Source organism: Macaca nemestrina, chromosome 5 (genome assembly GCF_043159975.1).
Source record: "Macaca nemestrina isolate mMacNem1 chromosome 5, mMacNem.hap1, whole genome shotgun sequence".
NCBI classification, from domain to species: domain Eukaryota; kingdom Metazoa; phylum Chordata; class Mammalia; order Primates; family Cercopithecidae; genus Macaca; species Macaca nemestrina.
In genome coordinates this window covers 115,770,342-115,797,084 of record NC_092129.1, presented here as the reverse complement: position 1 = coordinate 115,797,084, position 26,743 = coordinate 115,770,342, and the positions used below count along the sequence as shown (strand labels likewise).

The 26,743-nt window shown below is 36.7% G+C and overlaps 2 protein-coding genes across 12 annotated transcripts in view; one reads left to right on the top strand and one right to left on the bottom strand.

The window, feature by feature from the left end:
* The window catches only part of LOC105479487 (collagen type XIX alpha 1 chain), a 334,678-nt gene extending 322,891 nt beyond the window's left edge, over positions 1-11,787 (top strand). For both annotated transcript variants that reach the window (XM_011737482.3, XM_011737483.3), the window contains exons 50-51: positions 2,636-2,713; positions 2,883-11,787. In XM_011737482.3, coding sequence (XP_011735784.2) covers positions 2,636-2,713; positions 2,883-3,010 — 206 coding nt within the window. In that variant the 3' untranslated portion in view covers positions 3,011-11,787. The remainder of the gene's footprint in view (positions 1-2,635; positions 2,714-2,882) is intronic.
* Positions 11,788-11,871: 84 nt separating this feature from the next.
* Positions 11,872-26,743, bottom strand: part of LOC105479481 (collagen type IX alpha 1 chain) — a 176,470-nt gene continuing 161,598 nt past the window's right edge. For 9 of the 10 annotated variants that reach the window (XM_011737468.3, XM_071096903.1, XM_011737472.3 and 6 more), the window contains 2 exons: positions 21,754-21,831; positions 11,872-12,831 (listed from right to left, as the gene is read on the bottom strand). In XM_011737468.3, coding sequence (XP_011735770.1) covers positions 12,647-12,831; positions 21,754-21,831 — 263 coding nt within the window. In that variant the 3' untranslated portion in view covers positions 11,872-12,646. Of the gene's footprint in view, positions 12,832-13,340; positions 13,458-21,753; positions 21,832-26,743 lie in introns of all 10 variants that reach the window. The other variant, XM_011737469.3, reaches the window with a different exon arrangement.

Genomic DNA, 26,743 nt, shown 5'->3' with positions numbered 1-26,743 from the left:
TTCTTAATTTGTAATACCACATGAACTGAAATGCATGTGGAATAATATATTTCTGCATTATATTGCAAATCCAAGAGCTGCATTTAAATGAAATAGGTAAGTTTTAGCAAATATATTCTCCATTTGGAATTGTGTTAGAGTCTTGCTAATCCTCTTACTAATCAAAAGTTCATGTATCTTAAATTATTATTCTTTATTCCTCATATTTTTAACCTGTAATCTTAAGTACTTACTGAGATAGCCAAGGATCAACTTCATAACTTTTCTGTAATAGTGGGACCTGAGTTAAATTATCAAATATACCTCAGGTAATAAATATTATTTTACTCCAGAAATGTTTAAGTAATGGATTTGGGAGGGTGCTTTCAAATGACCCTAAGTATACACATTTTTTCCTGCTGTTCCCATACGTTAAATGAAGGTCACTTATATCAAAGAAATCCTGGAAACATTTTAAATTTGAATATAGATCAACTAAGGCTGTTATGTCACATGTCAAAGCCACTGTTCTCTCTAGGGTCTAGGATTGTATTGAATATCTTTAACACAATTTTCAAATATAAATATGTGAAGGTTTCCTGCTGGTGGGTGTATTTCTGCTATATACTTCAAAATATTTTTAACATATATTCTTTTTTCCACTAGTTTCACGTTTTTGATCAGGTCATACATAAAAAGCAAATAAATACGTGTGTGGTGATTCCATTGCCAATGTTGTTCAGATAATAATGTGCACATTGTATGGCCTAGTCAAAGTGAAAATGATAATCCTAAAAACTGCTATCTAATTCTCAACAATAATGGGAAATAATTGATCATACATACTGTTCACAGGGAGCATTACATTTTCTCCTCCTGCCATGTTCTACTGTAACAGCACACCTTTATGAAAAGGCACAACTAACTCACAGCCTACTGTTTCCTACTGAGATGCTCTCCTACTGATATCTTTGCTGTGTGTCCACATGAGTCTGCACGGCTGCTCTGTCCATTTGGGACAAGGGGTGATCTTTAAGGGGCTGTTTAAGTGTGAAAAAATTGGAAATAAAAACTATTTGCTGTCACTGTGAAACTCTTACAGCATGGAACATTTCATTCAGACAAAGTATTACATGGGTGCCAATGTATAAAACACAGATAAAAATGCTTTATGCTTTTTATAAGCAGGGATAATGACTTCTGGAGGCACAGATTTCTCTGTACTCTTGTGGCTCAGCCAATAGCAAGCATATTAAATAGTAAGAATAATTTTGTTTTAAAATATAGACAGATCTTAAACCTAATTCATTTTTTTTGAAATATCTTAAGCTGATGGAGTGCATTTGGGAGACTCTCAGTCTCCTCTTGTTTCCTAGCTTTCTGAAGCTCCTTTGGAGTTATACACTGCCACATTCAAACATGGGGTGGATGTTTAAACGTTACTTAGAGCAGATATAATGTTTATAGTCGATCATTTGAACACAGACCTGACTTTTTAGATAAGTCAACCCACATATACTCATGCTCTTGCTATCATTTATTAGAATCTTGAATTATTTGTTCCTTTCATTTCCTTTAATTCTTGGAATAAGGTCCATAATCCTATTATATTATCTTGTTCTCATTTTAAGAAAGACTCTTTCAGTATACTTCTTTCATTTAGCCTATACCTCGCCTTCAATCAGAATTCTTACTGAAGAGGGCTCACACAGCTTGTCATAGCTATTTGCAAGATTGATTTATTTAGGTATCATTTTCAGAGCCAAAATCTCGCTATCAAGAGTTTGACTAGGCTGGGCGCGGTGGCTCACGCTTGTAATCCGGCACTTTGGGAGGCCGAGGTGGGCGGATCACGAGGTCAGGAGATTGAGACCACCCTGGCTAACACGGTGAAACCCCATCTCTACTAAAAATACAAAAAATTAGCCGGTCGTGGTGGCAGGGGCCTGTAGTCCCAGCTATACTTCGGTGGCTGAGGCAGGAGAATGGCGTGAACCCGGTAGGCGGAGCTTGCAGTGAGCTGAGATCCGGCCACTGCACTCCAGCCTGGGCGACAGAGCCAGACTCCGCCTCAAAAAAAAAAAAAAAAAAAAAAAGAGTGACTAGTTGGGGCCGGGCACGGTGGCTCACACCTGTAATCCCAGCATTTTGGGAGGCCAAGGCGGGCAGATCACCTGAGGTCAGGAGTTCGAGAGTAGCCTGGCCAACATGGCAAAACCCTGTCTCTACTAAAAATACAAAAAAATTAGGCAGGAGTGGTGGTGAGTGCCCGTAATCCCACCGACTCAGGAGGCTGAGGCAGGAGAATCACTTGAACCCAGGAGGTGGAGGTTGCCGTGAGCCAAGATAATAGTGCCACCGCACTCCAGCCTGGGTGACAGAGCAAGACTCTGTCTCAAAAAAAAAAAAAAGTTTGACTATTTGGAACTTTTTATAGCAATTGTATGTTTTTTAAGATCCTCATTGCCCTATTATACCTAATCTATTTGATATGTAAGTTTAATATGTGGTTAATGCAAAACAGTTAGCTAATATACTATTTATGTTAAGCAAATGTATCACATAATTATCACAGACTCAGAAAATGGTTCTTGTGTGTGCTGTGTTGCCATAGAACCCTTTTGGTGTGCCTCTTTTTTGTGTATTTCTCACTTAGGCTACAGAGGACAGAAGGGAGAAAGAGGTGAACCTGGAATTGGGCTGCCAGGGAGTCCAGGTCTTCCTGGGACTTCGGGTAAGAGTGATATTATCTTCACAACACAAGCAAGCCTTTAAAAATGAGAACCATGCTTCCCCCTAGGGTGCTTATATGTCAAGTCGAGTGATCCATGTTGGCTAGAGGGTGGGAGAGAGGAAGGGCCATACGTGATCTGCATTGTGATTTTTTTTTTTAATGTCATTAGCTCTGGGTTTGCCAGGCTCACCAGGTGCCCCAGGCCCCCAGGGGCCCCCAGGACCCAGTGGAAGATGTAACCCAGAAGACTGCCTCTATCCTCTGTCTCAGGCCCATCAGCGGACAGGTGGGAAATGAACACACCTGAAGAAGACTTGGTTCCTGGTGACACCTCCTTGCCATTGGAGCTATCTTAATACCATCAAACCCTCATCATCTGTGGGTTGGTTTTTTTTTTTTTTTTTTGGAGTAAGCCAGACATTAAAAGCAACCATTTGAATCCTATTCCTATAGCAATTGCAAATCAGCATTTTTTGATTTTTCCCAAATTCATTCCATATGTTTTGCTTTACAATTGCTATGATTTTTACTCAGAGTTTTATATGAAATATGCAAGTAAATCTTATCGTTAGTTCTTCTTCAAAAGGAAATTGCATCTTGTGACTTAGTAGACTGATGATGATATCCATTTTGTAGACTCATCAACATGTGGTTGGCCTTTGATTTCTGAATTTTAAAGTTTCAGACTTTAAGTTTTCTTGGTGTTTAAATTTACTATCATTGCTAAACATTTTGTCAACTTTTTTGATATAGTGCATTGCTCCTGTTGAATGTTTTTTGACTACTTTTTATAACTTAAGAATTTTTGTACCATCTACATCTATCCTACTTATGCAGAAAAATAGGCAATAAGAACTTCATTTTACAACTTCTGTTGTCAAAAACAAAACAAGAAAAACCACAGGAAACTGTTTTATCAGGGAGCCCAAACACCCAGCATAGCCAACTACTGAGATGATTTTGTTAATTCTGTATAATGATCTCAATTCAAAGCAATCAGCACTGGCATGAATAAGTGGTGCATGAAAAGGGAGTATCAAATTCCAGTTGTGTATGAGTTCTGCAAAGAAAGCCTAATACTCTGTGGTCCCCTCACTCAGTTTCTCATTTTGGTAAACAGAAAGCTGTTTTCCCTACAAGGTGCTTGGTGGTGAAGCCACCAAGCTGTCTTCGGTACTCTTAAAGCTTCAATGGCCTAGCAAGATCTTCGGGCCCTTGTATCCATCATCCTTATGACCTCATCACCCTCAGACTTTAAGACAAGAAGCCACCATCAGAACAAAGGATGGGATACGTAACGAATGGACTCACTTGTCCTAGAAGATGGATGTGTAGTGTCAGCAAATGCATATTAAGAAGGTGAAACCCAAAAGCTCTTAAGGAGAATTATATTTCTCCAGAAGCTGCAGCAAGAGGTACAGCTCAACAAAGGAAAACCATAGGACCGAATATGCAACTAGTGCTCAGACCAAAGAGTTCACACCCACTCCAAAACCATGTCCTCTGAAAAGAAGCAAAAATACAGTGATCATCAAATGACTAAACAGTCTTTCTATTGATTAGCTGTATATTCATTGAGGAACTGTTGGTTGGCAGGCACTGATTCTCCAGAATAACTGGGCATGAGGATGTTGCAGAAGTTAGACAGTGGGTCCCACAGATGTGAGAACATGCCGCGAGAGCCTGCCGGCCACAGCAATCAGGACTCACTCCTCTTCAAGGAGCGGTGCAGATTTCAATTTGGCTAAAACAGGATGGGGGATGATTGCTTTTGTCTGTTAACTGAAAAATGAGTTTAGAAAGGCTAGCCCACTGAAGTTGGAAAAAGCTGTGAACAGAGTTGTGTCTGAGGAACATGCCTAATTTAAGGCAGGGTTTGTTCCAATGCATCCGTGATTTGAACCGGTTTTTCATTATAGATTAATGAACTGCTGGTCAGGTACTGTCTACAATGGCTGTGCATACCTACAACATTTTAGGTATTTCATATTGAATTATACTGTATATTTCAATTCCAAGTTTATTTATTTTATTTTCCAAGGTTATTTTATTTATTGTAAGCATTTTGACATTTTTTTTTCATTTTCTTTCTTGTGCAATACCTACAATGGTGCTGTGTTTTAAACTTACACAATTGGAACATACATATGTGTTTTCTTAGTAAAATGGTAATTTATCCCAAAAAAGTGTACGTAGATCTAAAATTCGGTGCTATGTGTATATCTTGAGCTTTTAATTTGTTGAATTTCTAAACGCTTACAATTTATCTGCCACTCATATTAATTTACTTGAATTTGTCATAAAGCTAAACATTGTATATGTTTTCAAAGATTATTTTTTCATATTAATTAATAGGTTGTTTATCTTTTTGCCTCTATGCTAATTTAAAAATATTTATTTTATCATTTTAATGTTTTCATGGACTTTTTTGCTGATGGTAATCAACTTTTTTTTGTTTTTTGGTTTTTGAGTTGTTCCTTTCATAGACATAAAAAGACAATTCATTTTCTTGTTTTATTAACTGTTCATTTTTATTCTACGAAATATGTCATGCATTCTTTCTTACAAATTGTATATTTAGAAATCTAAATACATTAATGCTTGACTTGTTAATTCTTATTTCAAGGATTTGGATTTATTCAGGTAATTTGATGGGATGGGTGATGCATATTACAAAGTGGACTTGTCACAATGACACAAACTCATTTTTTTGTAACTGGGAAATATGACTAAATTTGACATAACTAGAGAAACAGGACATAGCCCTGTTTCTCTAGTTATGTCATGGTACATGGTACAAGCCTTTCTGACCCTACTCTATTATTTACCTTCAGATACTTTTTCCTGCCTCAGCTCTGTACACATGATATGCAACAAAGGGCAGCAAGAAGTGCTGGATCCACCTAATTTAACACCAAATGAAGTTGAGATTTGGCAATTGCCCAATTCCTTTAATAAAAAAAAAGTAAATTATTTGGGCCCCAAAGTAGGGTGGGAAATTTTCCTCTAAATGACTTAATGGTTGCCAAATCCCTTGTACCATTTTATTCCATTCCAAAACATGTTTATTTCCACATAGATGTTAATGATGTTCAAAGCAGGGGAGAAGAATTATTCAATTTCATGAATTATCTCGTTTGCACTCCAGAAAACAACATACGTGTTTAAATACAAAATAATTATGGCTCATGACGACGATTAATATTAAAACTGTGATTTCCATATACAAGTATGTTTGAATTCCAATCTTACATTTTATACCAAGCTCAAAACACTTCCAGATAGAAGTCTTTCTATGCCAAGATTAAAGTATGACTTCAATTAATATTTATGGCCTTTGGAATCCAAAGAAAAACAGAAGAATAATTCATGAATTTGTTCATTGTTCTTTCCAACTGAAGACATTAACCATTACTTCTAACCATAACACAAACACAGCAAGTTTTAACCTTTTAAACTTTTCACTTTGCGATCAAAGTAACCCCGTAAGTTTATTTCCCTATTTTGTGATATTGTTTAAACTTTAAAATTTTAGTCACTTAAAGAACTTAAGCAATTATATTAAAATATGTTGTCTGTGAAAACTGTCATTTGATATTTGGCTTATAAAGTAACTTTTATGAATCTGTTTTATGAGTTAGGTAAGATTTAGCCTTTCTGCCGTCTCTCTCATCTGTTGGGAACCTCTGATATACCTCCATATGTCCACAAGATGGTGTTTAAAGCAATTTGTTCAGAAGAACTGAACAAACTAACAGAAATACAAGGCTACGAACAGTTTAGTGGACAACTAAATCAGACTCTTGCCTTTGCACTTTTTTTTTTTACTTTTGTAGATAATTTTTGTAGGTAATTTTTGTTAATTTGTTTTGTTTTCCTCATATTAAGCATCTTTATGAAACAGGCACAGTACCCTTTGGTTTGTTGACTGTTTTGATTTTATTTCTTTAGTGGATATATATGTACTTATACACTTAGTTAACATGCAGATTAACTATTCATAACTGTTTATACACCACTTTCATATTTTAGTGATCAATATGAAGACAGCTAAATAATTACCTTCCTTTTAGACAGGACAGATACTCTTTCAACAGACAAGAAAAAAGATTTAGCTTATCACAAGAAGTAGACAATTTATAAAACTACACAATGTCTAAACTCTATATTGTTCAGTGTACTTAAAATTTTACAATTAGATTTGTATAATGTTTATATTTTTCTAGAATACATCACTATTTACAAAAGTACGATTAGGAACACCTTTTTTTTTTTTAAGTACCATTTTTATTTTCCTAAGACTAATAATACACTGGGATTGGGAATTTCTCAGTGAAGTGTTTTGCTGAAGTTGTTTTAATGGATACTCAAAAGAGTTTTGCAGATTTGTCCATTGCTTTTGTTCTTAAGTTATTTTTCACATTTGTCTGTATCCACCTTCTGAAGACACACAAGTGTTTACTGTCACGGTTTCCCAGCGTTATTTCTTAATATTTGAGTGTTGACGCATTTTTGTACCATCCCCCTTTTGTACCATCTCTGCTCACATAGATTATGCAGGCTTTGAAGAGGAAGAGATGCAGAAGAGAATTGAATTTGTATCTTGTATGCCTACATAATTCAAAGTGTCTTAGAACGTTGAATAGTGTTGATTTATTAGTTGCCTGGTAAAGGTAGCATTAATTATGTTAAATTTGTTCAACTACTAAAAGTCTCAGGCAATAGGACAAATGAGTGTCATCATTTTTATTGTGTGGCATACCTGGAGCTAAAATTCAAACGTTTTACTCAACAAAATCATGCTAGAGTAACTGATCAATTTGGTTAAATTGGATGAAGAACCAAGTGAACACAGAGAAAACTCATCCAGACAAGTAGACCCAGCACAGCAAAACTTTGCCTGAAAGATAAGACAAGCTTTAAGACCAAAGCTAAGTCTAAGAAAATCTAAGTGGAAAAAAAAACTGCAAGTTCAGATCTAGTAGTGAGTGATGTGGTACAACTGGAGGAGTTAGTTATTTGCTTCATGAATTTGTCAAAAGTGAATACTAATAAAGTGGGAGGCTTCACTAAATGAGGGGGTAAATAAGATTTAAGTTCATCAGAAGTGTGTGTATTGTGTGACCATACTAAGCTTCTGGGTGTAAGTAAAGATGCTGGCTATTTTACAACTTTTTATTTTATTGTGTTAGGTAAAGTACATTTTGGGGATAAATGTTTCTCAGTGCATTAATGTCTTTAAATTCAGGTTGTATTGGGCATAATTTACAACTATTTATTTTTAAATAACATTTAGGGTGTGTTTTCCCCCATTTTGTTTGCTCTCTATCTTACCTCATCAAACTCTTTAAGGTTTAATTGAATATACTCATGTTAAGTGCAATGGCACTAGTTTTATTCAAAATCCCACATGGGCGTAATGCTTTGAAGCCTTGATTCCTACGTGTTCATTATACATAATGAGCTTGTCACCTGTCTCAGCAATAAAGGATCTGACCCTATGTCAAGGAAATCTAAGGTGCAATTATTAAGGCCACATCTACTCTTCATCACTTGCCATGGCTGAAGCTCCACACTTCAGTCCGTTCTGTTTGGTGTCAACCATGGGGATGCTCCAGAAACACTCTTGGCTAACCATGAGCCCCACAGGTGTCCAAGGAACCTTAATTGGTCTATTGCAGGGTTCATGTTTATACCATCATTACAGTTTTCTTTGTCACATGAATAAGCTTTCAAGCTCAGCTTGAAATAATCAAGTTTGTCACCCATCTCCCTGGGTTTATAAAAGCCTAGTTCATAAAAACCCTAGTCTAATTATTTCAGATGAGAATTATAAACAGAAACAAAAGCCAGAAAACAGGCAGTCCTTTGGGACTTTTGACCCCCAGAGTGATCATCTCACTAAAATCATATGAGACTTTTTGCTATAGAGGTCCCTGAGGGAGATAAGAAATAACACAATTAACTTTTCTCATCCATAGAAGCTTTTACACCATGAGTGATAAGGCAATAGGCAATAAGTAGTTAAATACATAGCAGGTTTTCTTAACAGAAATTAATTACATCAAAACGTGCCAGAGGATTTATATGTTTACTTATACCGGGTAATAACTTACATAGTTCTTAACTATTCCTATCTTCAGGCCCCCTTTGGATAAATTAACTAGGTGCTCTAAAGAATATTGTCTTTTCACACACATATTTTCAACTTAGAGACAAAATGGAATTTCAAATATATCTCAGAAAGAGAGGTAGTTTGTTGGAGACAGTTTCCCTCACTTGTTCTCTCTCCAGCTATGTTTTGATAACTTGGAGTCAAGAGTAATTTGTGAAGGCATGTTAAGCAGAGAGTTAGCATGAATTACCATTTATTAAAACTAAAAGTAATTTTCAGTTAGCAGCATCCTCTTCCTGATAGCCAGATCAATCAAATATGTTACACTTCCTCTCGTTGATCATTCAAAGAGCACTTAAGCATGTGTATTTACAGACAGGCATTACTACAGTCAGCCCATTTTGATTTAATAGTTCCTCAGTCATAGGTACTTTATACTGTCATGCCCTGGATCACAACTCACTAAAGAAGACTGCACAATTGAAAAGTATTTATTTTACTTTGTACAAAATGACTTGACCTATGTTTATTGAACACAAGTATTCTTTTTAAAAAAGATAATTAAAATCATTTATGTCAGTCACCCCTCTATAAACAGCAAGATTGCAAGTTTGCTAGTATTTTTTCCTTAATACTGAGTTTTCACTTCTTTTGTCAGGCTACCAGCAAATATTTTAAAGCAATTTTCTTGATATTTGGAAATCAGTATTTCTATTGGTTTTCCACCTATGTTGATCTACTTAGTTTTTTTAGAGACAGGGTCTTGTTCTGTCGCCCAGGCTAGAGTGCAGTGGCGTGATCATAGCTAACCATGGCTTCAAACTCCTGGTCTCAAGCGATCCTCCAACCTCAGCCTCCCAAGTAGTTGGGACTTCAGGCGCTCACTACCATGCCTGGCTAATGTTTTAATTTGTTTTTATTTTTGTAGAGATAGGAGACTCACCATCTTGCCCAGGCTGGTCTGGAACTCCTGGGTTCAAGCTATCCTCCCACCTTGGCCTTTCAAAGTGTTGGGATTACAGGCGTGAGCCACCATGCCCGGCCTTGGTTTACTTTTAAACTCAGAGACTATATCTCAGAAACACTATAATCACCAAAAAATTTAAAAAATACAATACAGGTGATCTTCTAAAGCAAGAATTTATATTAAGCTTATTTCAGGTGGCAAATCAGATTTTACTAATGATGTTTAAGAACAACAATCTTGGTTCAGTCAGCTTGAAATATAAAGTATCTAAATAATCAAATCAGTCACCTATCCTGATATGACTACTCATTCAACTCTTCTGCTGTGCAGAAGCCAATTACCCAAAACCATGCCAGTGAATTTATGTGCTCAATCAGCCTAGGAAGTGATTTGCATAGTTCTTAACCAACATGTCAGATATTTGGGTTGAAAATCATATCATACTGCCATAGAAGCACTGGCTAGAAATAAATCAGGAATCATTTGCCCTTAATTAACATGCCAGGTTCGAACCAACTTTATTTATTTACACTCTCCTCTCTCAGTGAATGCTCTAGTTGCCACTTTGTCCAACTTTCAAAAATATCTCAGAGAGGATTTGAGATTTCTATTTTGCTAGAGAGACATACTTGGTCAGATTCAACATTTATCAACTCTCTTTCATGGAGAGAATTTGCTGGGGGCTTTTCCTTACAATTTCTAAGCCAAGTATCTTCTGCTTCTGTAAACTACTTCACTTAACTGAAATTTATAACGAATCATTCCTGCCATTTGGAATGTGGTAGTTTTGCATCATCTGTTTCTAAGTGGTTGTTTCCAATGTTGCTGACTGTATCTGTGGAGCTTGTTGTACAACCTTTACATAACCAGGTTTGTAGAACAGCTGAGTGAACTGTTCTTTGACATTTTATTTTTTTAATTGTCTTATGAATATTATAAAACTTAGAAACGTTTGATTATCTAATTTTTCTTTTATTGTATTTGATTATGTCACTCTATTTAAAATAAAAGCACTTTGGTGAAAGGATAATTTCTATGCATTTATTTCATTATGTGTCACAGCTCCTGAAAAAGTTTGCCTTTTTTTGTATTGTTTTAGGGAGCTATAACAGAGACCTTTATTTTCAAAAATAATGTTCGAAAAAAGGGAAGGAACATTCTTTCAGTCTATGTAAATAGCACTGATCTATACGGCAAAGAATCTTCTTAAGCAACATTCATGCTAGAAGCATAAAACTAGATGCTGTAAGCAGTTTTAAAGAAATCCAAATACAGATTACATAATGATTGATTTAACCAAACAACTAGGACTAGAATTTTTAAATGTATAAAATACACATGAGAAAAAAATAGAAGTATTATATTAGGGCTCACTCTCCTTTGACTTGACAGAATTTAGTTCCATAAACTAAAGATACTATGTTAAGCTATTGTTCTATGCCCCAGCACAGGTTACTCGTAGGCTCTGTGATATAAAATGAATATATTAAGTCTGTTGGATAGTTAAGTAGATGTTAATGAAACAGCAAGTCAATATGATTACATAAATAATAATAAAGTGCTTAAGTGGTCAGGAAATACTTGTTAAGAATACAGTGCTTTAGCTGAGCTACCTTTGTAAAATTTACAAGAAATGGTGAAACATAAATCATGTTTGCAATAAAGTTCAGAGTAGGAGGGAGCTAACAAACCATTGGAATGAACGCAGTGGTTCTTAACCTAGAAATAAAGCAAGGCTAGACTGAAAAGAGTCCACGAAAACTCTGAACTACTATACACAAATATAGATGCATATGCAGCTGCACATCTTTCTAGGGAATTAACATTTCAAAAAGGTCCATGAAGCTCTCCCCATACACACTAAAACACACACACAGACACACACACACACACACATCTCTCACAGGGTAACACCCTCTGTGGAACAGCTTTTTTAATTACTCTATGTGGAAAAAACACTAATATTATAAACATACACCTATAGAACCAGTAGTTAAGTAATGTTTAATGTATCTAAATAAGCTCAGTAGCTTCTTTTCATTGAACATGATTATTTATAAGAAAACATGCAAGAGATTAAGAAACCATATTTATTTCTTCTTTGGTACAACCAGAGATGTTACCTCAAACCTTTAAAATAAATAATCTCATCAATAAAATTTGTGAATGCCAGAGTATTAAAATTATTTCTTTGCTTTCACATAGAAGCAGTCAAAATATTAACAGGTTTGGGGTACAGTACATACAGTTCAACAAAAGTTCAGGCTGAAGAAGAAAACCAATACGTGACATAAGGAAATCATTTTGGGCGATGTAGCCCTTTCTTACTCCAGAGACAACACATCGATGGGATTTTAAGCACCAATTCTATTGAATGTAGTGGGGTTTTTTTCATAACTAGTCTAGTAATCCTCTATATAACTGAAACAATAATCTGAGAACAACATCTAAATGAAAATAACTACTGCAACTGAGGTAAACCAAACAGTTGTTTTTGTTTATTGGCACAGTGGCCCACGATAAGACACATAGGTATAGCACACTAAAGCTCAAGATCCTGGGAACAGGAGTATAAATTTACTCAAGGGAGGTGTTTGGTTTTCTTTCTTTTTTTTTTTTTTTAACTGATGACTCTGCTGTCTTCCCTCCAAGGGAAAGGAAAGAGAACTTACTGAATAGCACCGTTCTTCTAAATGTGATTGTCAAGTAGGACTTCCGTAATCATGCTGAAGGTAATACATTGGAATCATGCTGAAGGTAATCATCTTTGCCCCAGCTTTGGGTGGTGTTTCTCCCCCAAGCTCCTTCACCAGGCGTGGTTCATGCAGAGAGTCATGCAGCACTAAGCCTTTCACGGGTCAGGCCCTTTGCTAAATGCTCGCTGACCAGCCTGCATGGTGCAGGAGGCTGGCTCACAGAAACCGGGAAGCCCAGGAGGTCCCGGGGGTCCAGGCACGCCAGGAATTCCTGCCACCCCGGGGGGGCCTCGTTCACCGTCTCGGCCATTTCTCCCATAGCTGGCAGGGCCTGGGTCACCTGAAACACACAGAAGATTGCACATGTGAGCAGGAGAATCCTTATCGATGCAAACTGGCAGAGGGCACTGGACCCTCACAGCTCAGCAGTGCTGAGATAAGGGGCTTAACAAACGCTTTTGGAAACCATGGATGATGACTGGTGGTGATTGGTGATGATGATGATGATGATGATGATAATAAGATCCCTTCCTTGGACTTGGGTTTTCTTGGAAATAAAAAGTAGAAAGAGACCTTAGTGTCTCTAACCCACATTTCCATCAATAGAGCGGCACTGTGCACCCTGGTAGCCTCCAGCCACAGGTGTCTATTGAGCACTGAAATGTGATGAGGCCAAATGGAGATGAACTAAGTATCAAACACACCTGGATTTTAAAGACTTCATCTGAATAAAAATGTAAAATAGTTCATTAAAAAGTTTTGTGCCTATTACATGATGAAATGATCTTTTGCACACAGTGGGTTAAGTAAACTATATTGTTAAAACTAATGTCACCTGATTATTTTTACCTTTTTCATGTGGCCACTTGATTTAAAATCATACATGCAACTCACATTTGTGGCTCACATTGTATTTCTTTTGAATGCAAGTAGCAGTATTCCTTACTTCTAATAGTTGAGCAACATCTGGGCAGGGAGAAGTATAGTTTAGTGGTTAAAAACACAGGTTTTAGAGACAAATAGCTTTACATTCTAGCCCTATCATTTATGAATAATGTGACATTAGCAAGTCGCTAATCTTTCAGTTTCTTCATCTACAAGATGCTATAATGTCTTCTTAATAATTAAATTCAGGCCAGGTGCAGTGGCTCACGCCTGTAATCCCAGCACTTTGGGAGGCCAAGGTGGGCGGATCACCTGAGGTCAGGAGTTCGAGACCAGCCTGGCCAAAATGGTGAAACCTCATCTCTACTAAAAATATGAAAAAATTAGCCAGGCATGGTGGTGTATGCCTGTAGTCCCACCTACTTGGGAGGTTGAGGCAGGAGAATTACTTGCACCCGGGAGGCAGAGGTTGCAGTGAGCCGAGATCGCGCCACTGCACTCCAGCCTGGGTAACAGAACAAGACTTCATCTTAAAAATAAAAATAACAATAATAACAATTAAATTCTACAATTGAAAGCACCTGATACATAGGAGCTATTATTATAATTATTGAGATATTATTGATTAATATCTTTTAGAAGGCTGTGCCATGTGCCCTACAAAATTTCATATTTTTCTCATGAAGGGTGACCCCAACATGAACTTTGCCATAGCAGGTTCTTTGGGGGACATTTCTTGCTTGTCTTCCTTTTGTCGTGTTTAAGGGTTGTACGTTGCCCTCAATGGGGCACACTCTCTGAGGCACAGCACCCCATAACAAAGAGGAATGTCTGCTGAATGTTTACCCCAATGCACCAGCAGCACTTTCACACAATCATTGCAAAAGTGGTGATGAGAAATCGTGTAAAACAAATTGTGTATGCCAAAATAATATAGGGATCCTCATTCCATCTCAGCCATCTTAACTTGGTCTTTCAGCCAAAAAGCTGGAAGCCAAATCCACATGTTCAACTACATATTTGCTTATATTTGGTTACTTTCCTTCTTTCTCTGTGGTTTTTACTTTTCTTTTTCTATTTGAGTAGTCTTATTACACGTCTTTTGTTGGTCTTACTATAGTAATATGGTCTTATTCAGTGGTCTTATTACATATATCTCACATACTTTTAGAAAGAAGGTAGGTCAGAGATCTCGTTTTACGTAACATCTCATTCTTCCTCTGCTGCATACACTTCAATCCACACAAAGCAATGTCATAGGGCAATATATTAATAAGTTTTAAGGGGGAATAATTATCTTTGAATAATTATCCATCTCGAAGCTATAGATAAACAGAGATATAAGTCATTTTCCCTAATTTACCCCATACACTTTCATTCAACTATACCTAGTTAGTATGAAGCAAACCATTATGTGTTTTCTTTTAATGATGAGGCCCCTGAGAAAGCGTCTCCCTAATCCCCAGCATCTGTAGATAAAGCTGTAGCAGAACGATGCCTTCAGCAGCACCTGTTAAGATCCTTAACACCAGATGCAGTTAAAGGTGAAGTTGGTTTTTTTTAAGGTTTAAACGATGAGCCAGATCTAAATCTGATTTTCATGCACCTTATCAGTAGGAATGTCCCCACTGAGACACACCAGGTGTGCCTTAAAATCAAATCAAGTTTAGGAGAAGGAAATGCCCAGAGAAGAGGTAGAAAACCAAATGAGCACAGGGGCTGGGATGGTCACTTAGACCAGGGGTGGGCAAACTTCAGCTCATGAGCTAAATCCTGGTTTTGTAAATAGTTTTATTAGAACACAACCATGGCCATTTGTTTACATATTGTCTGTGGCTGCTTTGGCATACCAGGGCAGAGTTGAGTAGCTGCAATATGGTGCCCATAGCCAAATAATCTGATCCTTCACAAATAAAGTTTGCTGATCCCTGATGTGATAAAGAAATGAGCCTGGATTAAGAAATTCCCCCACTGTTTTTATGAGATGGAAACGTAAAGGACAAATGCAATGAAATTTGGCCACTAATATTCCACATAAGTGTTGGGGAGACCAAAGGGAGGAGTGAGGCCTGTGGTGAGCTGGAAAGTGGATGCAGGCAGCAGCTCTTCTCCAGCTAACAGCTGCCATCGGGGAATACAGGCCAGTGTTGCCAGAACTTCTGATAATTTTCAAGAGAAGCCAGGAAGCTGAGTTTTTAAATAAATATCTCCCAATGTTTAAATGTTAGCAACCAATTCAATTTTTTTTCAACATTTGTAGAGCCAACCAAAAACCTTAAGTTTAAGAGAATTCATTCTCTAATACACAAACAATATTAAAAAGCAGAAGGATAGCTTTTTAGATTTTCACATTTGGTTCCCCATCAACACACTCCAGGAGAAGTTTTTCTTTTTCTTTTTTACCTTGCTGAGTTTATTCCAAATTTCTGCTTATCCTCTGAGGGAAGGGTTGATGAAGCCATCCTGTCTACCCTTGATTTATTTTATGAAACGTGCATCTCATCCAATTCTGCCTTTGCCAAATGCAGCAATTTACCACTTTGGAGCTTTGGATGATGTCATCATCATCATCACCAACGCGTAATGAGAATGCTTTCTCGTTTCCATGTGCCATACACTATGCTCATTACTGAGCCCATTTTTCTCATGTATAAACTGAGAGTTAGGAAGATCAAATAATTGTCCATAGTCATATAGCTAGAAATGAAGACCCTTAGCCACTGCACTAATCTAACTGCATTTTCCCACCTATTGATTTTTTAACTCTGTGGAAGGGTGTGGAGGTGTGTGGCAGGGTGTGTGTGTGTGTGTTGTCATTGTTTTGTGTGTGTTTGTTTGTTTTTAATTCCTTGGGCCTGAGTTGACCAGGAAGTAGACAGAGGCACAAAAACAAAGAGCAGTATTGATTTTTGCAGAGCTCTAATGATCATAAGAAACTAAGATATTTTTCTGAGGTTTTGCCCTGTAGAAATACCAGAGATAAAACAGCCTTAACATAGCAGATTGTCAGGCTCTGGAGAGTCCTGACCCAGGGCCTTTGCTCTCATGGATGTTCTGAACTATGTGGGAGCCTCAGTTGGGTGACACTATGTCCACAGTCCACATCACTCAAAAAGTGAAGCTGACTCATAATAACTGTTCACAAAGTGGGCATAAATGGTTAGTCCAGCAGCTGCATTAATGAGTATCTACCAACTGCTTTGTAACTCTTTAGAAAGAGAAAGCGTGGATCTAAAGTGTTATTCTGCTCTGCCTGCCTCATGTGTGTGATACTTACACTAACTGCCTAATGATTACATGGTGTTCTGAAATGTCAAGGACCTATAAAAATGTTGAATGTTCCCAATACAAAGAAATGATAAATGTTTGAGATGATGGATAGACTAATTACCCTAATCTGGTCATTATATAATATTTCCATTGAAACATCACTATGTACCCCATAAATATGTGTAACTATTATATGTCAATTAAAATAAAATATTTAGAAATGTTATTGCCAAACATTTCATGGTTTTTAAAAAAATTATTATTATTTATTTAAGAAATGAGTATCTATATCATTCTCTATAAAACCACTAGAGGGTAGTCAAGTTACACTGACGGAAGCCAATCCTGGCTGGCTCATTCTGGAGGCAGCCCCTTACCTAATACATGCTATGGAATAAAAGGGACTGTGTATACAGTAAAAAAATAAAATAAAATAAAGTGAATAATTTTCATATTAAATAGGGTATTTCATAATTAATCCACTGGTTATGTAGACTTTTTGTATGTACCAGGACTTTCTTATATTTCTTGAGCTTAATGTTGTGGTATTTGACAAAGCAGTATATGTTTAAGGAATTGTAAATTGGTTTATGTAAGGCCCAGCAACCAAATAAAACAGCTGCAGCAATGGAAATTGAATAATTAGGTACTGAAAAACTTAGCCCAGAACTGAATGTGTGCGTGTGTATTTTTCCACTCAATAGTCTCAAGCAAAGCTCACCTTTCTGCAGACTTTGCACAAGAAAAACAAATATTCTTACAATCTAGTATAGCCCAGCACAAAGCCAGCTATAACTTCCATGTCCAAGAGGCAAAAAGCATCTCAGCTCACAAGTCACCTTCCTGGTGTTCACATTCAAATGATTTGTCATTTAATGTATGTTTTGCCCCAGTGAGTGCACAAAGAGGAAATCAGGACTCATAATTATTAATAAATATGTTCCTTTAAAATCCTCAGAGTGACAAGGAACTAGTCCCAAATGGGCAAGTTTGGTGGCAGCAGACAGAGAGAGACCTATAAGACAACCAACCAAGCAATAACACTGGCTGACCTGTGGCACAAAACTGAAGGTGGGGGAGACTAAAGTTCCAGGGATTGCTAATGTGATCCACGTAGCTCTGCAAGAGAGGCAGAGAAAGAAGCAAGACACCCAGCAGTTATGGGACATGCCCAATTCACATGTCTAGGTTACAAAGAAAAACTAATCGTATGATTGGACAGACAGCCAATCATTCTGTCCACTTTGTGAACACAGACTCAGGAAGCATGAATATGTCTTGTTATTACCTGAGAGACTTTTGTCAGGACATGAATTTAAGAGTCTGTATTTTCTCAAATATATTATGAAAAAGGAAGCAACAATAATAATAGTTAAATTTGCAGAGTGTCTGTTTGCCATATGCCAGGCTTTACATGTTCCAAGAGCTTTACATGTATTAACATGTGCATATATGCTCTAAATACAAGGTAGGCATGATGATTTCCATTCACAGAAGAGTAAACTGAAGCACTTCGAGGTAAAAGAATAGTGCATAAGCCCCTGGCAGCCTGGCTCCGTGTCTGCACTTCTTAAATATTTGCCCAGCCTACTCCTGGCTGTGAGAAACAAACTAGATTGTGTATGTGTACTTTTTAAACAACAAAGTACTGTAGCCAAAATAATCATCAATGTGATGGTTATAATAATAACCTGTGTTCCATAACAAGCAATGTAGCATTATGTCTCTACAGGGCATGTAATACTTAACACTGAACAAACAGAGATAGAGCATTGGAGAGGGGAGACAGGGAATTAAAACTGTCCAGAAAGAATACAGGAACTCTAACAACTGATAGAAAATGATGATATTAGTTACATCGTAAAAAAAAATATGTTAAATGCCTTAGCACAAAGAATGATCCAACTATCTTTTTTTTATTCAGGAGAATTTGAGCCCCAAATCCAACAATAGAAACAACAAAGAAGGTTGCAGAATATGCTGTTCTGCAGGTTCTTTCTTTTTTTTTTTAGGCTCTTTCTTTTAGGTAAGATGTGTATTTATCTAGAAGGTTCCAGACAAATCCCTGCACAGAATCTGGTTGAAGGTCCCTCAGGCCTTAAAGTCGTATTAATAATATGTTTGTGAGAGATCAGAAATCACATTCCTAGACACATTCAAGCTCTACCAGGAAATAAAAAGCAGTCTAGCCTCAGTGGACAATTAACCAGTGAAATGATGTACTGCTACCCAGTACTTTGCATTTGTGATTTGGAGTTGAAGTAGACTTTCATGGAGAGAAAGTCTGAGGCATCGGGGCGGTGCTGATTTAGAGAAGAGTAATATATTACTGCTGATCAAGAGCAAGAGAAAAAAGCTGCAAGGGCTCAACTGGGGCCCAGCTTTGCCCTCAGCTCTCCTTGATCCACCTTAAAAAGCAAAAAGTGGACTTGCTTTATTAATAATAGTACCAACAGCCAACATTTCTTGAGCGCCTACTGTAGCCAGGAACTGTCTTAAGCAATTTACATGGATTGAGTTTCTTTATTTCTCAGAAATACACTATCAGAGAGGTGTCCTTGTTATCACTGTTTTACAAATGGGAGAACCGAGGTGCAGAGAAATTAAGTAACATGCCCAATGTCATAAAGTTAGTTAGTGGCAGAGTCAAAATGTGAACCTGGGATGTCTGAATTGTAGAAGCCACTCTTCAAACAGCCCACTTTCGGGTACTAGCTTTAAGGGAGGAATGACCCAAAAAGCTCTTGTCAGGAACTTGACTGACTTGAGCATACGCACGGTGTCAACAAGAGAACATGGGCCGACCTTGAAACCCAAGCCCTCAGCTGGTGCTTTCACCTGCGAGCTACACGAGGACGCTGCGCCAAAGCGCAGAAAACGACCCAGCAGCAGACCCCTCTTCTCTGACATCTGTGCTTTTGAAAGTTAGCCTATATTCCTGAAAAATAATCTGGAACTCAGATTTTTCACTAAACAATGTCAGATATCCTCTCAATTAAAAGGTAGCAAAAGTCTAAAAAAGGAAGGCTACCGAGGTTGAGACATGAGTAACCATAACAAGGAAATCAAGAAAGAAGAGTAAGCTGGGAGGTGAGAAGGATGAGAGACAATCAGAGCTGATGGGGAGAGATCAGAGGAGGGCGACGATTTTGGAGGTGATCCTAGGAAAAGAGGGGCAAGGACCGACCAAAGGAAGAAAGGAAAAGGAAAACAGAAAGGACAGTTATTAAGAGTCCCCTGGAAAAGGGAGTGCACAAAATGTTTTAACAATTCAGATTTAAGATCAAATCCAAGATCAGCTGAAATTAATCATTTTGTTTATAAGTGATCCCAGGGAGGGCTGCAGATGATGATCTTGTCCTACCTCACAATTTGCTTACACGTGGATGGTCTGATGTTCTAAAAAGCAATCAGGGAAGCCCCTCAGGCTGGGCACCCCGTTTGCGCCCCCATCAACTCGGCTCCTGAAAATGGTTTACTGCAGGTGGGAGATAATGTGCTTCTGACAGTCTGGGACACAGCACACATGGAGCTGATCTTCCTCCATCTTCTCATCTTTACATTGAAAATGTGGCTTACCAATAGATTTTTTTCAAAGTAAGAATCCCTAGAAACCAGAATACTTTTTCAATAAAGGAAAATGTTGCCAATAGTGCAAGTCACTGGTTCAAGAACTGTTAAGTGATTTGTCAATAAAATGAGAAAAGAAGTTATTAGGCTATCTCATAAATATATAGATAGTTAAGTAAATTGTGATGATAATATGTTATCAGCCTCAAAACTTCCTATTCCTACCACTGGTGACAGAGACAAACACCTTTAGTAAATTCTATTTCCTTTTCCTCTCCTCTAAACACCAATCAATGAATCCAAGCTTTACCACATATTAAAATCTTCTCTAAATCCCATTTAAGCCAGATTTTCCCTTCATTTCTAATCATAAATCTTCCATTTCCAATTATAAAAATTTATCAATTTGTGAAAACATTCTGACGAGCCCATGAATCAGTTTTAGAAAGGCAGTGTTTGAGTTATCTCCACACATTCATGTTTTTTAAAAAAAATATTTTAATGAGAACGCAATCCCCAGAAGCAATGAAATGGATAATTGGAAAGCAATGATGTTTTTGGCTACAATTATAGCTGTGATTAAATACATCAGCCTCTGGCAGAATTTGAAAATTGTAATTTCTTTTCCTAAACTTCCCTAAACCAAGTTTTCCCAAACCATTGTGGAAGCAAATATCATCTCAATTCTCCTCAGCAACAGAGCCCTAGGGCTTTGGGGGCCTTCCTAAGCCACTGCCTCCACACAATAAGAGAGTGTTTGCTGGAAAGTTGAGCATCATTCATGCCCTTAAACTGAACTGGCTTTTGGCCCTGCTATGCTGCCTCTGTGCTTGGGCTTGTAAGTCATTTCTCAAGGGATGAGTGTGTTCCAGCCTGGACTCTGGTGACAGGGTAGCCAGTGTATAAAGAGAACAGAAGGCCCAGTGACAGACTCTGGGCCCTTCACACAGGGGCTACCCTGTCACCTCAGTTGACACAGCTGTGATGTGTGGCTTGCGTGTGGCTCTTAGTGGTTATGAGTAGGAATGTTCAGTTTTGTATTTTCTTTCTTTATTTCTTTCTTTTTTTTTTGTGGATGTGGGGTTTTGGAGAGTGTTTGTCAGGGGAGCTTTTAAAATAAAATTTCGGTTACTTTTTGTGCAAGAGATTAAAAACTGGTTAATTTTCCTACTGCTCTGGCATTTTAGATTAAAAAAAAAAAAGGAAACTATCACCTGCTTTAGAAATAGATAGGATCCAATGTATTTAGAATTTTATAACAAGTGCATTGTGCCTGGACCTTGACACTATTTTTCTTGAAGCATTTAAGGAAATTAGTATTTCAAGTCCTGATATCTATTTTCTGACAAAGAATACAGATATGATTTACAGATCATTCTTTACTAAAGCTGGTCTTGAAAAATCTGTGCTAGCCATTCTGAATAATTAATATGCTTAAGTGATCAAATAAAAATTATTTTAAAAGTTTATTCAATTCAGGCCGTCGACTTGCTACCAATTTGGCTACCTCCTCCTCTCAGCTATACAGCACACTTACCTGGGAGACCTGCAGCTCCAGGCAAACCTTTGGGACCTCTTCCTGGAGGGCCACGCTCCCCCTTTTCTCCCAAGTCACCTGCATTACATTAAAGAAATGTTATTTTTCTGCATATCTATAAAAATAAACTTCCGTATCTTTAAACTTTAAGCAAATCTAAAATTCAGAAACCAAAAGGTCATGAAATTGCCATAAACTAGATTGTAGTGAGTATGCAGCAAGGCAAACATCAAGTTCATCCTATTAATAGATCTAAGGGGGGAAAATCAAATTATTATATTCACAGATACTGGAATGACATTTGACTTAATTGAACACACATTCTTGATAAAACATTCAATAAAATAAGAACCAATGGCCACTTCCTAAACATGAAAAATAAATCTATCTTAACCCAAAAGTTAGCATAATGCATAATGGAAAACACAAGAATTAGTTCCACTACAATCAGAACAATATAAAGACACCTACTTTATCACTATTATATAACATTTGGTTTGAGGAATTAAAACTATCTCTATTTTCAGGAGATATGAATATATATCTTAAAACTCTAGAAAGTTAACTCAAAAACTACTACAAACAGTAGCATTCAGTCAACTAGCAGGGTACAAAATTAATAAATGGAAATTATAATTTTACATATATTAACACAACCAGTAATAAGACATAGTAAAAAAGACACCATTTATAATAACAATTAAAATATTAAACAACGATGAATAAAACTAATCAGAAATAGGCAAGTCCAACATGACAAAAGGTTTAACATTTCTAAAGGACACCAGAAGACTTGAAAATCATTCTTAAATAGAAATGACATCATCATAAAATGTTGCCAGTTCTCCCCAAGCTGAATTTTCATCATGATCTTATTAAAAATACAAATCCATTTTTTATCAGAAAAGAAGATCCTAAAGTTTATGTAGAAAACACATAAGCCAGAGTAAGCCACAAAACTCCATAAAGAAAAGCAACATGAAGAGAATTAATTTGACCAGATATTAAATCAACTAAAATGTGTGGTGTTGGTCTCTGAATACACAGACCAGTGAAACAGAATAGAAAGCCCAAAAAGTAGGCCCAAATACATACAGGATTTGGGTTTATAATGAAGGTGGTGTCTTAAAGTGGGAAAAAGTTGAACAATTCAGTAAATGGAATTGGAAGAAGTGAGTAAAGAAAAGTTAGATCTATACCTCACACCCTATTCCAGGATAAAATACAAATGGATCAAGTATTTAAGTGTAAGTTAAGAATCAAAAGATAACAAGGGAGAATTATGACCTCAGATTGGCCTTTTTATTAAGATGCAAAATATGTAAAGTTCCTAAAATCAATACAAAAAGGCCAACAACATAACAGCAAAAAAAATAAATAAATAACCAAAATACATGAGCAGGCATGTCACTAAAAGGAAGTAAAAATGGCTCTTAAAAATATGAAAAATTCCCTGACTTCACTCTCATAACAAAATAAATGCAAATTGTTAAAAAAAAAAAAAAAGAAAAGGATGCTATTTTAACCTATAAGATCGGCAAAAATTCCAAAGTTCAATTAAACATATACTAGCAAGTCTGTGGAAAATGCACTGTCATGAATTGCTGATAAGAGTATAAATTTGGACAATCCCATTGGAGGGTAATTTGACAATAGCTATCAAAATTTTTTACCCAGCAGTTCTACTTCTAGGAATTTATCATAGACATAGAGACGGAGTATATGCTGCTATTTTATACAAAAATGAAATACCTACAATGGGGTTCACTGTGGCCCTGCTATAACAGCAGAAGGTTGGAAACTATCTCTGTCCATGAAAAGGTTAAATACATTACAGAACTTCCACACAACAGAACACTATGCAGCTGTGAAGAAATAGCCAGGAAGCTCTTTGGAATGGTCTCCATGTCATACTGTTCAGTGAAAAAGGCAAGTTCCAGAACACTTGCTAAAGAACAATATGATTCATTTTTAAAAGGATGTAGAAAAAATACATATTCATGTATCCTTATATAGAATTGCTTATAAGGATATGTAAGAAAAGAATAGTATTGATTACCTAGTGGGAAGGAGAAAGGAAATTAGGCAGATAGGAGGCAGGGATGCGAGAGAAACTTCACTAAATACTTTTTTTACACGTTGTTAATTTTTGGAACTGTATAAATTTAGTATTATGAAATATAAATTAATCAATCTTAAAAACATAAAGTGTGTTGTCACCGTGTCTACATTTCACTACTGACTCATTGTTTATGGGGAACATACTTTGGATTGCAATGAACCATGTGAATTTGCAAGACATTTACAAGACAGTTGATTGAAATTGGGGATTTAGCGGGGACGGAACAAAGTCACATTAATTATCCCAGCCCCTAAAGATACCAAACCCAGCAACTTGGCTCATTAACAAAATGCATTGTTGCCTTAGTTAACTGGTCCTAAATGGCGTCTGCTGCTCTTTGCTGAAGGCATTATCCCATTATTCCGGTAGTACAGTAGTATATCATTATTCTATTATGCTGTTAGAAAATGCAATGGCACCTTGCAATAAATTCTATCCAGACCATTTTTTCCCAAACATTTGTATCAACTTAGCCTCACTCAACATTAAGTCAAATTTGTTCTAATTTTAAAAACAAAGTCATGTACACAACAAAAATAGAAAAAATATCTGTATAACCGTCTGCACTCAGATAGTCAAAGATCTCTAATTCTGAAGTGAATATTTAGTCACCATACTTTGATTTTAGCTGTGAATGTCTTTACGTGAATGTTTTTATGATCAACTACATTTCACCACATTTCAAAACAATTTAAATTTATATAAATACTATGAAGGATTGAACTCAGGTTGAACTCATATTTATATAAGCTAGTTTTTTTTAACACTCATCATCAATATGGAATATTAGGAAGATATGACAATTAACATCTTATAAACTAATGGCATAAGCATTCTTGTTAACTTGGTAATTCGAGTGTCGTATCACTATAATTCTGGAGGCTGGAAATGAGAACAGACTCTCTAAATGTGCCACATTTTCTGAAGACATGAGATGAACATTATAAATTAAAGTGTGGCTTTTACACTGATAGTAAAAGCTAAACTTGTTTGTACATTTTAGCATGAAGCCACACCAACTTTTAATGTTGCTTCAAGGAATAAGACCAGTGTCTTTCTTGTGATTATGTCTTTGGTTATCAGTCAGAGAAAAACAAGTTTTAAGATGAGCTCCAAAACAGAGCCCATTTGGCAAACTGCCACGCCACAGCAAACCCGGCATACAGGTTGGTTCCATCGACAAGGTTAATCTACTACTTTAAACCCTGGTCATGTCTTCTTTTGAGATGTACAAAAACCAGCTCAGCGAACTAAAGGTCCAGCTGTGTTATCCTCCTCAGTCAAAAAATATGCATAAAGAGCTTGTAAAATAAGCTTTAGATAATGTACAGAGAAAAATACACAGCTTGAGCAGAAAAACAGCTCATTATAAATGAGTGGAAATTCTCATTGCTCTATAGTTGCTATTTATTTCATTTATTCACGAGCTATCATTGATGCTCTATCTCCATGTAAACAGATTATCACTGAGAAAGGTGTTAGTCATAATCATGACACGTGTGTTTTCTCAGACTTTCATTTACATATTGCAGTGTCTGTTTGATTCACACTAAAATATCTAAAAATATACAGCCTTACTCAAAGGGACTTAAAATTAATCAAAACTGTGAATATTTTAAACTAATATTTATGACACAAAAGACCAATGTAATACCAAGCAAAGTGAACATAAGGCCAGTTAGATATCTCTCAGGTTTTGAGCCTGGGCCCTAACATTTTTGTATAGTATTGTATAAAGCATGTCAGTGAAAAACAGAAAAATTATAGACATAACCTAAGCTTTGACTATGATTTGAGGCATATTTCTACTAGCTCCTATTGAAAATGTTCTACTGTGTTCTTCAGAGTATTTTCTAGGAGAAAAACAGTGACTAAGACATAGGCTGAACTGTTCAAGCATTCATAATAAAACTTGTTTGTTATTTATGTAGCAGTTTCTCTGGAAAAAGGCTCTCAAAGTGGCTAGATGGTAGAGCAAGATTCATACCATCCCTTCTTTACCAGGGATGGGGAAAAAAGCCAACAAGCAATACTGAAATACATCTCTCCTCTAACTGACTGAAAATTTAAGTTTCAAAATGGTGGAATGTTTATTCTCAGGGAAATTTCAGCTGTTACCCTTTGGATATTACAAAGTTATATGTTTTCTAATAAATACTACTGTTAATGTATGTGGTGGGACAAGAAGAATCTAATCCAGCTGCCTAAAATCATACATTTCCAAAAGTATGACAGTGTTAATTGATTTTAAAAATTTAATTACCCCTCCCTACCTCCACCCCAAATTCTCCGAAGTTAAACTGAGAGAAGACACTGCTTTAAAGGAATCTGATAACGAGAAAGGGATGGAGAAAAAAAATCCTTTGGAAAAGAGAAAAGAATTATATCACTTCATGTTATAGATTATGTCATGAATACTGAAGAAAAATTAAGGGGAAATACCTCATATGATCAAGCTATGTTTGACGAATGAACTTAGTGCTAGAGACATTTTCCAGGTTCCAAATATAGAAATTTATTTTTCTTTCTTTCAAACTGAGGTTCATCTGCTAGAGCCAACCCAAGCCAACCTAGCCACAAGTCACTGTTGCTAAATCTTCCCCAAACAATTCACCATTGTTTCCAGTGGTTCTCAACCCTGGCTGCACAGTCAAATCACCTGGAGAATATTTTCAAATCCCAATGCCCAGGCCAATAAAATCAGCATCTCTGGGAATGGGATCCAGACATCAGTGGTTTTAAGCTCCTCAGGCAATTCCAGTGTGCAGGCAAGGCTGACAAAGGCAGCTTTAGACTGTCTTCGCTTAGCAAGTGACATTGGCATTTTCATTTTTTAAAGAAGAGTTCTGTGACTGGCTCAAACACAGT